The 12,870-nt window shown below is 41.4% G+C and overlaps 1 protein-coding gene across 1 annotated transcript in view; it reads right to left on the bottom strand.

Annotated features, from left to right (window-relative positions):
* Nucleotides 1-12,870, bottom strand: part of PIR (pirin) — a 95,732-nt gene that overhangs the window by 23,336 nt on the left and 59,526 nt on the right. The window contains exon 6 of the mRNA XM_060002671.1: nucleotides 6,549-6,633. Within this exon, the coding sequence (XP_059858654.1) occupies nucleotides 6,549-6,633 (85 nt within the window). The remainder of the gene's footprint in view (nucleotides 1-6,548; nucleotides 6,634-12,870) is intronic.

Here is a 12,870-nt window from a genome sequence, read left to right as displayed (position 1 = left end):
ATCAGAACATCACTCCGTGTGCCTCTGGGAGAAAAGAAGATCTGCGAAGGGAATGCAGGGCCGAGCCCAAGGTACAAGGGCAGGACCCACACCGGAGCCTGTGAGAGAGTCAACGTGGTGGCAGAGTAAACAAAACCAAGGCAGGCATGGAAGAATCACAGAGGACAAAGTAGACTCTAGGGATGTGGCTGTGCTGGCAGGTGGGTTGAAAAGTGCAAGAGAGGCCCACGTGATAAGGCATGACTGATCAAACTTAACATAAACTGAGTCTGGTTTGGAAAGCCTGAAGGATGGCAAAACAAAGACAGACACTCAGGTGGACGCCAGACGATATTTTTTTCATCCTCCTATTTCACACTTTTTCCTCCCCGAGATTTTACGAGAATGAGTGTAAGGGCTCTGGAATTAAGTCTAACTGCTCAGAGCACACTCGCTCTTTTGCTCCCTTACTGACCCACTTGTTCAGTCTTCCGAGCTCGGCCTCCCATCATCCAGTGACCAGCTACCACTCAGGTGTACTTGCTGTGGGTGGAGACAGAAAGACGAAGGCACAGCCAGGGGTCTTCACATTGTCCAATCTGGGGGGACGGAGGTTCGTGCTAGATGCTGAAAACACATGCTAACTGTTCCCGGCCCATAAATATCATTAGCAATTCGGTATTTGTGTTTTCAGTTTCTTTTCTCTTTTATGCACTATATATTATTTGCTTAAAAACTAGAACTCAGTGTTCTATTTTGGATAGCTTTCCAAAACACAGAGAAATAATTCATCCTTGGGAAAGACTGCAAAGCATTCCATTGCAAGGACGTGTTGTGATTGACATAATCGATCCTCTCCTCGTGGTTGAAAGGTATTAAAAAATTAATGGTTTCCAAGTTTGACAGAACGTCAAAGCTCTCAATTGTTCAAGTGGGTTTTTATTTGGAATCATTTTGATTGTTCTAAACTCATTTCTCCTCCACCACCTTTGCTTCATTCCTACTCACCCTGCAAGCAGAAAACTAGTCTACACATAATTGCCTCGGTCTGTTTTCTTTCTCTTTTTATCTTTTGAAATCTTTTATCCAGAAGGACCAAACGTTTGCTTAAAGGAATGGCCAAGTCAATGTATTATGTGCATTCCCCTGTTGTTGTTCCTTGCGAAAGTCTTCCATTAGGATACAGACTCCACCTTCACCATCAATAACACAATTCATGCTACTGGCTAGAAGGCACAGTGTTACAGGGAATAAAATAGGAACAGAGGGCAATTTCCTTTTTTCCTTCTTTTTATCATGTTGTCTATCTGCACTGCACTTGCTTCTACTGAACCTAGTTTAATTCCCACTAAGCATTTTTTCTTAAAACTATAGCAAAACAAGACTCAAATCGTGTGAATGCTTACTATATGTTTATGAACTACCACATTTTTTTGGAATTCCTTCTCTGCCAAGAGCAGGATTGTATCATCAAAGAGTTCTCTTGTGAGATTTTCAGGTCCCTCTCATCTTTCTTTGTTCCCCTATCTTTCCCCCCACTTTTCTGTCCTGCACCAGGAATGGATACCATCCTGGCATTTTTATTTCTGTCTGAGGTCACAGGCCCTGCAACTGTGGTCTCCAAGCTACTGGCTCTTCACAGCTGGGAAGCTCTTTCCCCTCCCTCCCTCAGTCAATGACAACGAACAGGAGCTGGGATGAAGGTCACATTAACCCCTGGTCCTGTAGCTTGGGTTAATCGGCAACACATTTATGTCAGCCCTTCTTCAGTCCAACAGAAGACGTGGAAAACTTTTCTTTTAAACACAAATCATTTTCTGTGGCATTTGCTCTCATTTCCAGGGAGGTTCCCAATTCTTGCAAACATCCCTAGTGAGAGCGTTTCTTGGCCTACATTCCTTGCCTTAACCCAGCTCATTTTCCTTCCCCCTCAGTCTTAAGTTCATTATTTCAAAGAACTTTCCAATGGCTGCTTATACATGAATGTGTAGAGAAAGTAGAAAAACATGACTTGGTGGCATGCCACATCCATGACAAAGGTCAGCTCTGGGTTCGAAAGGGGAGAGGGGAACAGGGCTAAGGAGAGAAGAAACCTCTACCCAAACTCTGGGTCACACCAGATGCCACACCTCAAAGCAGTGCTGGTTCCTAAGAGCCTCCCCCCAGATGGCTCTGCATTCAGCTTGGGTAGGCAGCTCACTCACCATGGACCTCATGCCTGGCCTCCTGGACAGGAGGCAGACCCACCGGCTCTTCCCTTCCCCCTCCTCATTCCACCAAATTATTTGTTAATTTTTCCTTTGAAATAATTTCAGACATACAGAAAAGTTACAAAAATAGTATAGAGAATTACCATACACCACTCACCCAGATTCTCCAAAAGCTAACCTGGTATCACATATGCTTTAACATTCTCTCTAGAAATATACATCATTCTTTACTTTCTGAAATATTTGCGAGTAATCTTGGAGACATGATACCCCGTTACCTTGAAATAATTTCCTAAAAACAAGGATATTTTCCAACGTAACCCTAGTGCACTTATAAAAATTATGAAATACAGTATCAGTTTAAAAATTATGACCATTAATACAATACTATTAGCTATGTACAGATATTCAAATTGAGCTAGTTGTCTCAGTAATGCTTTTTAGGGCAAAAAGAAAAAAACATGTCTAGGCCAGGATGGAATCCGGGTTCACATGCGGCATTTAGTTGTCATGTCTAATCTCCTTTCATCTGAAATAGCTCCTCAGTCGTTTTCTTCATTAAAAGTACAGACCCATTATTTTGTAGAATGTCCCTCAGTTTGGGTGTCTGTGATGTGTCCTCATCATGAGACCACATTGTTTGTTAATCCCTTTCCCTCTCAACTTTAGAGACTGGTTTTTGTTTGTTTTCTATACTTTAATATTTTAGTTCAGAAAAGCACAAAGGATGAAACAATGAACATAGGCATTGGCATATTTATTTCATATCTTTCTTCTCTTTTAGGTGAGAGAAACAGCCCCTAACTGATACCTCCGATCAGTTTTCTACACGCAGAGAACGTGACTTTGTTGCAGGAGAAGGGGGCACGAAAGAATGGTCACGTCCCAGGTCTCATCCGAGCCCCTGGGACGGGCTGCCAAGTGAGGGTCCTTGGCTTCACAAAGGAAGGAATTCAAGAGGAAGCTGAAGTAGAGTGAAAGCAAATTTATCCAGGGAGATATGTGCTCCATAGACAGAGTGCGGTCCATCTCAGAAGGCAAGAGAGGCCTCTAGGGTGTGGGGACGTTAGATTTTATGGGCTGGGTAATAGGCTAACGAGTGGGAGGAGTATTCCAGCTAATTTGGGGAAGGGGCGGGGATCTCCAGGAATTGGGCCACGGGCCATTTTTCTGGCCTTTTATGGTCCGCCTGGGAACTGTCGTGGCAACTGTGGGTGTGTCATAAACATGCTAACGTATTACAATGAGCGTATGATGAGGCTCAAGGTCTACAGGAAGTCAAACCTTCAGCCATCTTGGGCCTAGTAGGTTCTAACCAGTTTTTGTTGTACGTATCTGCTTCGACTGTCACATCTCTCTCTCTCACTCTGACTCCCATCTCCGTCTTTCATTTATACAGATCCTTAGGATTACATCAGCCCACCTGGATCACCCAGGCTAATCTCCCCATCTCAAGATCCTTAATTTAATCACACCTGCAGCATCCCCTATACCATGTAAGGTAACACATTCAAAGGTTCCAGGATTAGGTCGTGGACATCTTCGTGGGGCCATTATTCTGCTTACCACAGAATAATGCGATAAGCTATATGTTCTCTAAAGAAATTTTGTGGACTGATGTACATATACTCTAAAGAAAAGTTAAAAGTTGAGGGAAGCAAAATTAAGTTTTTCGATACCATAACATCCTCCATTTTTTAACACTCCAGATCATGCTTTTAAATGCCGAGTAGCAGGGATACTGTGAAGGAAGATGGAGAAAACAGAGTGCTTGTTGAGGGCCCAACTTTGATGCAGTCAGTCAGAAGACAAAGGGGACAGGAGGACCAGAAGGCGCAAGTTTCTCGGCAAAGATTGATATTTTCCTAGAAATACAGATTTACGTCCTTCTCAATGAATGGTAACACATGGTGCTATCTGTATATCAGTTTGCAGCGAGGGAAATCAGACTGCTTTGCAAGAGATGGTAAAAGTCACTGCAAAAAAACACAAAACACGAAACACAACTACTTATTCTTACTTTAGCCAAGAACCAACATGAAAAATGTGAGAGGAATCTGGTACCGTCAGGGACTCAACAGATTGGATTCTTTGTGAGTGATGCACCATCTAGCTCAATTTCTGATATCAAGTGCCTTCCAAATCATCACTGCATGAAACATCTGTTTTCCGCAAGATTAGCACAGCCCCACAGAAATGTGCCTTGCCCAAAGGAAATAAAGAGATGGTAAAAATCGATTCCAATATTATTTATGGGATGGAATTCAGATAAAACCTGTCCGACTCATGAGAAATGTTGCCAGTCTCCCTTAACTGGATGTCCCTTGGGACATATGCTTTTTTCTGGTGTCAGAAATGGGATGGTAGCAGTGTATGCCTCTATTTCTATCCCTTTAGTTTGGTGATGATACAAGAAAGTCAACATTAAATTAGTTAGATTGCAAAGCTTATGCCAAAAGCCAAACAAAACCCAGACATCCACGTCAAATCCCTTTACCGTGAGTAGCAAAACAATCAAAATATTATAAACAAAACACGATCAGGACCCAGCCAATGGGCTACACATTTCAAGGAATATTTGATGCAACAAAGCACTCAAATAAAATGAATTTAGACAGTCCTTGAATTTTATACTGGAATTTGACTTGGAAAGGCGGATAAAAAAAAAAAAGACAAAAGGTGAGCTTGACTTGAATGGTTTGATAATAAAACTTGTACAGTATAATTTTACTAGCCAGTATGTTGGATTACAGGCAGCCAGTACTATTGAGTCTGTAAATAGTAAGTGCTTTATAATACCTGAATTAATTGTTTGTCTGGCACTGGACAGGGAAGCCTCAAACGTTAGACTTGTCACCTAACGCAATGAAGGCGTGTATGACTGTATACGGGGGTGAGGGCACGGTGGGGGGGAGAACACACTGTAACTGGAAGTGACATACTGGAAAAGAAAGGTTCTTCTGCATAACTGGGTTTATAACAGACTCGTTTAAAGTGGGTTTAGAGCGACTCAGTGATATACATGCATTTCTAAGCTACTTGTTTTTGTATGCATTCCAATACAGTTTTGAAAACAAATCTCAGGTTTAAAATTCATAATGACAAGATAATCTAGAAGTACAGCTTTGTAAACTGACAGATACACATTCTCTTATGAGGCAATATATAGGGTGGCAGCGGAGTGCAGAGTCAAAATTAACATGAACCACACATGCAAGTGTTGGTGGGGTCATGGAGAAACTGCAGACCACTGTGCAGTAGCCAGGCGCAGGGAACAAGGGGAGCAGCTGCTGACAGGGAAGAGCTAAATGCATCGTAGTCAACCCATGGCGTAGAACGTCGCCGTTCAACCAAGCCATACGAGCAGACTCGGAGGAACTTCCATGAGGTATTGTCTGGTCACAAAAGCAAGATGCAAAAAATATATTTCTGGTATGATTCCATTTTAGTAAAACAAGGACAAAATAACCGTGTATGTGTGTATATTTACATGCACATAAATGAAAGTGGAGAAGAGTAAGCGTCGAGAAAAACACTGTAAGATCTAATTCAAGGATATATCTGGCATCTACTGCAGATCTGGGATATACAGGGAGGATACTGCTATGGGTGGATGAGGGACGGAAAGGGTTTAGAGGAAAGCGAACTCGAAAGTAAAAGAAAAACCCACAGCACTAAAACTGCAAGCACACGTGCTATCACATTTATTGTTATAAAAATTATGTATGAAGGTAGACATATGCATTCATGTGAAAAATCTTCCTGTACTTAAAAATGCCCAGAATGAAAGAAACCAAAGAAGAAAACAATGGGTCTGAGGTTGATGCCTAATGACCTCAGGGGTGGCCATTTTTAAAAATAAAACTGGCCTTAAACACTTGGGAGTTTTCTAACTGTTCTTTGGATTTAAACGACGACTTAAAAGTAAATCCTCCATAACCAAAGCTGTACCTCAATCAAGAATGCACTTGTTCATAACTAACACAGATCGGATTGCCCTCCAGGAACTCTGTGAGTCAAAGGTGGCCTAGAAGTCAGGAGACCTGGGTAAACGTCCTGCCGCGTCCAGTGAGTCCTCACGTGGCCTTGAGCAAGGAGCGCATGTGTTGGGTCTCAGCGTTCACAATGACAAAATGAGGGGCGGCCCCAACGGTTCAGCCCTAACATTCTCTGAATTCCTCCTGATTTTCTTAACTTGAAAAGCTCAAGCAGTATTTGCTAATTTAAACATAATTAAACGTAAACAAGGTTCATAGAACTTTGTGTTGAGGTTCAGAAACAAGTCCATTCCAGAGAAAGCAGCCCCTTGTGGGTTTTTTTCCCCCTGAAATGATCACTAAACTGCAGAGCCCATCATACCTTTAGGAATAGGCTGGGAATGCTTTGCTCCTTGGCCCAATCTGAAGTCCAAATATAAAGTTGGTGTGTGAGTGTAACTCTTGGACTGCAAAGAAAAAGGAAATCATCACCACCTTTCCAAGAATAAGATTCATCTTTACCTCAGCTGGACCCTCTGTCATGGGCCTGGAGTCTGGATCCATTAACATATACAATTCCTCCTTGGGAGATGCTGTTAGAGCAGGGAGGATGGGCTGCCAATATAGCCCCCTTCTTAGGGTCGCAGTCTAAAAGTTAGCCCTCCTAGCTTGACAAGCTGATTTCCAGATGACAGCTGTCTCCCTACAGCCATTTCTCAAATATGATCCAATGTCAATAGTTTACTGCCTAATAGCTGCTCCAACTTTCTCACTTCTACCCTTCTACTGAATGTGGTAGGTTAATGCACATCAGATGCATCTTTCTTCCCCAGGTCTCAATAAAGCCATGTCTATTTTGAAATTCAAAGAGGGCAGCCTGTAAATATTTTGATTTGTTCTAACTTGGCCCTCTTGCATAAAAAGGTGGTCCAACACTGCTGGTCTGAAAAAGCCACAGCTCAAAATGTAAGAAAGACCCACTTTTGCAGGATTTTCCATTGTAAACAGTGGCTTTGATTCGATCAACAGTTCGGCAGAGTTTGTAATTCAATATAACACCATTCTGAATCACTGGCACAGACCAAAATCTGAGGGATTATCACTGTTGCCATAAACTTTATGATGTTTCATTGTTTACCCCAAAGTCCCAGTGGTTCTGTTCTACTTATTTTTTTTAACTTAAAAAACACACAGAGATGAAAAAGTACGTAACGCCAGATTCGGCAAGGATGTGGAGTAACTGGAACTTTCATACGCTGCTGGTGGGACTATCACTTGATATAAACACTTGAGAAAACTGTATGGCAGTACATAGTACAGATGAATACATGCATAATCTATGACCCAGCATTCCAACTCAATAGGCGTGTCCCCAACAGACATGTCCACCTGAAGACATGTACTCAAATCTTGATAGTGACACTGTCAGCAATAGCCCCAAGCTGGAAATATTCCCAATGTCTTTAATGATAGAATGGATAAATGAACTGTGATATATACAAGGGACTACAATACAGCAAAGAGAATGAAGGAACCCAGCTATATGCAACAACTCAGATGAATCTCACAAGCACAATGTTGAACAAACGAAGGCAGACACAGATTGTATAACATATGATTCCACTTCTATAAAGTTCAAAACAAGGCAAAACTAATCTATCGTATCAGAAGTCAGAAAAGTGGTTACCTTGGGAAGGTCAGTAACTGAATGGGGTTTAAAAGGGTGCTTCTGGAGCCTGGCAATGTTCTGTTTCATGATTTCACGGATGAGTTCACTTGGTGAAAATCCTCTGAGCTGTACACATGATTTGTGCACTTTTCTGTGTATGTTATATTTTAACAAAAAGCCTACACTCGTTAAAAACATGCAGTGTAAATAGACCACAAAAGAAAATCCAGAGCCCAGAATTATTTACTATCCTTGATAAAGGCATCATTTGGCAGAGAATAACTATGTAAACTCCATGAGGACATGGACACATCTGCCCTTTTCACCCGGGGCCAATGCACAGGGCCTGTCACATAGTAGGTGTTGAATAAATATTTACCAAATGATGTTTCATAATGGAAAATCTCATGTATAATAACAAATTTATTTTAAAAAAATAACCAATTTATTTACAGTATACATAGCATATTCATCAATTGCTTTACCAACACGTAGCAAAATGCCTCTCTTCAGGACAAGTGACTAGGTATGGCCCAAGTGTATGTCTGTACTTTAAGTTTTAGAATAGAGAATTGTAAATAATGCTATCGGAAGATTGTTCCCTTTCCTGTAAAAGTCTCATGTATAGAAGCTTTGGGCTTTAAGTGGTCTGGTACGTGGTTTTATGTGGCTTAGGAGGACAAGCTGCATCTATACAGCTCCAAAAGCTGGAAAGGCAAATTCCCCTGCGCATACATAAATGAAAGCAGAAAGACCTGTGACATCAAGGGCAACCTGAGGCCAAAGATTCCCAATCAACCTGAAGAGCCTGGATCACACATGAAACGAGGGCAGCACCCGCGGGATGCAGGGTCTGATCCTCTAGCATCATGAAGTGTGTAAGGCACCATCTGGAAAGGATCTGGTTTTGCCTGATGAAGACTTCTAAAATTACTTCTAAAAAGATCAAGGGGAAACTTCACTTAGTATCGGATGACTCCTCTTCCTGGGCAATATTTTGCTCTCTTCCAGAAAAAGAAGGTTCAAGCATCTTTCCCAACCTCTGCCTCCAGGGCCGCTGCAGTATCCCTGCCTACAGCAAGGACATGAATCAAAAAGAGGCTCTCGGTTTAACTTTTACTAGAATTCTCCCAGAACGTAGTCATAAAAATCATTCCAACCTGGAAACCAGGAGCCTCTGATGCTGGTATTGCTTTTCCTGCTGACTAGCAAAGCCTTTATCTTCTTCTGGGCTTAGTTCACTCAATCTGAAAATCTGGTGTTGGGACTTCACTGATGTTGAAGTGTATTTCTGCTTCTGAAATCTGAAGTCAGAAAATTTTAATGTCTTCCTCCACTTTTTAATATTGTAAATTCCCTTCTGATTTCTCAGACTAGAGCTGTAGAGAAGTGAGAACGTGGCTGGGGCGAGGGAGAGCCATGAGGGCTGTGGGGAGTGAATAGGGGGCTGCTGGCTAACTGCACTACTCTTGCCCTCAAGCTCGGCCATCAGTTTTGCCCTCCTGGTGAGCTCTTTTCTTCCTGCCTCTAGCTTCTCAACCTAATCCATATTGTCCCCAAAACAGTAACCTCTCTCTCTAACGCTGCAAGGACACAGATATGCGTATGCACACACAGACACAGAATTCTGTACTTACGTATTCGTTTACAAAATTGTAAACAAACCAACGAGAGACATTATAAAGCCACAAATATATCCTCCTGCCTTACAGTGTGAAAAGGGCTACAGGGAAATATGAAATTCATTTTGAAGGTGTTTTTCACAACATCTATAGCCAAAAACAGAATTCGGATTCTACTCTCCTTTTTGTACTGAAAATCAGATCATTGACAGTTTCAATATAACATGTCCTGAATAAGCAACTACCCAAAACCTATATTATTCTATATACATATTTTATGTACATTATTCTATTTCAGTTAATCCATCCTGAGATAAAATTCAATTTGAAAGCTGTTCCCATGAGTGTGTGTATACATATATGTATGGATACACACACACACACACACAGTTTTTGAAAAGCAAAAAGGTATTGCTTTTTAAGATTTTGATCTTCCTTGGTAACTGCTGGAATAGCAAATGTAAATTCTGTTCATTTAACTCAAAGATGATAATGCCAGGCTCAAATGCACTTTGAGCAAATCTGGACTTAATTTTTCCATCACACACACTGCTGCTTTGCAACTATAAAGAAATGTCGCCATTAGGCACACTCTTTCCTGAGTTCTGTTTTGTTTCTTTTCATGTATAGTATTAAACTATTAATAGGCCCTCAAAACAGAATGAAACTTTAATTAAGCAAATCATTCCTTTTTGTCCTCAATCTATCCATTTCCACAGGATTAAAATAAATTGGTCCAAGGCAACCCAGAATAAAACATTTCTCTATAAATCTGTTTCAGCATGTACCGAACTAATGCACCTGAATTCCATCAGTGAAATTACTTTCTTTTCCCTTTTTCTTTTGGTCCTGATTAACATGCCTGCACACGTACTAAAATCCCAAGCTATTCCTCTCTTGTCTTTCTTTTCTTCTCATTTCTTAATTCTCTCTTTAAAGCATTTGGGAAACTTATCTTTAAAGGTTTTAGTCTGGGGCTTCCCTGGTGGCGCAGTGGTTGAGAGTCCGCCTGCCGATGCAGGGGACGGGGGTTCGTACCCCCGTCTGGGAAGATCCCACATGCCGCGAAGCGGCTGGGCCCGTGAGCCACGGCCGCTGAGCCTGCGCGTCCGGAGCCTGTGCTCCGCAACGGGAGAGGCCACAACAATGAGAGGCCCGCGTACCGCAAAAAAAAAAAAAAAAAAAAAAAAAAAAAGTTTTAGTCTGTATTTTAAAAGCCCAACGGCTTAAAATCTTACAGTTCAAATACCATGTAAGCAAGCCCTCTAGAAGTGAAGTAACAGAACTCTTTATGAGATGTGAAGGGTAAATTTTGGCTAACCTCTAACAACACGGGTGCTACCAAACCCAGACAAGCCCTGTCTCTCTTCATAAATATGTCAGAATTAAACCCTAAATGAGTCTAAGACACCACTCCAATAATGACCACAGAACAAGCAAGACAAAAAAACAAGGTCTACAAAACCACTTCCTTCTGAACCCGAACTACCTTCATCTTCTATCCTTCAAAGACCTCCCGCTTCCCCGGGCTTTTGGTATGATACCCGTGTTAACCTGGTTTCCTTCCTCTGCTTTTATTCTTAAATGTGATCTTAATTAGAAGATGAAATCACTTCCACATGGAAGCTATGTGGCTTAGTACGTCTTCCCAAGAAAAAGAGTGCTATGTTGCTTGCTACGTATAAGCATGGTAAAGAAAATAAAGTCTCTTTCATCTTGCCGCTGCTCCTTTCACAGATAACTGCCACCCGTTTATCCCTGAATGCTGCTCATTTTGCCATCATGCTGGCTTTCCCTAAAAGCACGGGGCAGCAAGTTGTTACATGTCAGAGCTGTAATAAATACTTTCACATCTTTTTGAGAAGTATTTCGAAAACCCTTGATGATTCAGTGATTTATTCAGGAAATGCACTTGAATTCTCAATCTTACTAGACGTTGCTTAAGCAAATTACTCTAAGGTAACAAGTGCAAATCCTCAGTATTGTATAAAAGAAAGAAACAGTGCATATACCTATTCCTGGATCCTTACTCTCATGTTGGATCATGCCCCTAACGTTGGGCATTTCGTTTTACAGTTGTTTTTTGGCATCACTGTTAACTTTTTTTTTTTTTTTTTTGCGGTACATGGGCCTCTCACTGTTGTGGCCTCTCCCGTTGCTGAACACAGGCTCTGGACGCACAGGCTCAGCGGCCATGGCTCACAGGCCCAGGTGCTCCGCGGCATGTGGGATCCTCCCGGACCGGGGCACGAACCCATGTCCCCTGCATCGGCAGGCGGACTCTCAACCACTGTGCCACCAGGGAAGCCCCCACTGTTAACTTTTGATGAATATCTTTGCACATAAAATTTTGACCACATTTCTATTTTTTTCCTTCACACTGAAATTGTACATCTAAAAGTCCAGACATTTTAATAGGGCTCTTGAGATATCTACAGGTTTATGGCCAAATGCAATGTGGCTAAAAGTGAGCTAGCTGGTCAACACGATGACATGACTGAACAGCAATTTTCCTGAACAAGTCTACTGCTAGTCATTGGCTTTTCTGGTCTCTGTAATTTTGCTATACCACAGGGCCGTTTTCCAACTCATTAGGTTCTCCAAATAGTGACTTTTTTTCACTCATCTAATCTCCTATTGTTAGAAAGTTAACTCATTCCAACAAATTCCCTGTTGTTACACATTAAATTTTTTTCCCCCAATACATCCTTGTCCAAAAATAGAATAGAGGGATTAATTGCTGGGGGAAAAAAAAGGAAAAGAAAAAAACATACCTGGAAATGCCTGAAAAAAGACAAAAAGAAAAAAAATCAGGAAAAAATTTAACCTAAAAAAAGTTTAAAGGCACAACCTCCACAGTACAGATACCAATATTTGAACAACCAGCGTCTAGCAGCATGTTTCTGAACAAAAAGATCACTTTTATCAATTGTTACACTAACTGAAATGCTTTCATCCAAATTGTTTTTGGTCATATCAGTTGGTAATTACCTGTAAAAAGTGCCCATCTCATCAAATAAGTGACCATCTTATCTTTTTTTAATCTTAGCTTATTTAAGAAGCAGAAATCGATATCTCGTTACTCTTTTAATTTGACTATTAGTTTGGGTCATATTATTATTTTAACAAGTGCTACTAAATATTATTAACACAAGAATAACAATAACTAAATATATTGAGGGCTTAGTATATACCAGGCACGATTCTTTTTTAATTTATTTATTTATTTTATTTTTGGCTGTGTTGGGTCTTTGTCGCTGCGCGTGGGATCTTCTCTAGTTGCGGCGAGCAGGGGCTACTCCTGTGGTACGCGGGCTTCTCATTGCGGTGGCTTCTCTTGTTGCAGAGCACGGGCTCTAGGCACGTGGGTTTCAGTAGTTGCAGCACATGGGCTCAGTAGTTGCGGCTCGCGG

The sequence above is a fragment of the Delphinus delphis genome, chromosome X (assembly GCF_949987515.2).
Source record: "Delphinus delphis chromosome X, mDelDel1.2, whole genome shotgun sequence".
NCBI classification, from domain to species: Eukaryota; Metazoa; Chordata; class Mammalia; order Artiodactyla; family Delphinidae; genus Delphinus; species Delphinus delphis.
This window is presented reverse-complemented; position numbering and strand designations above follow the sequence as displayed.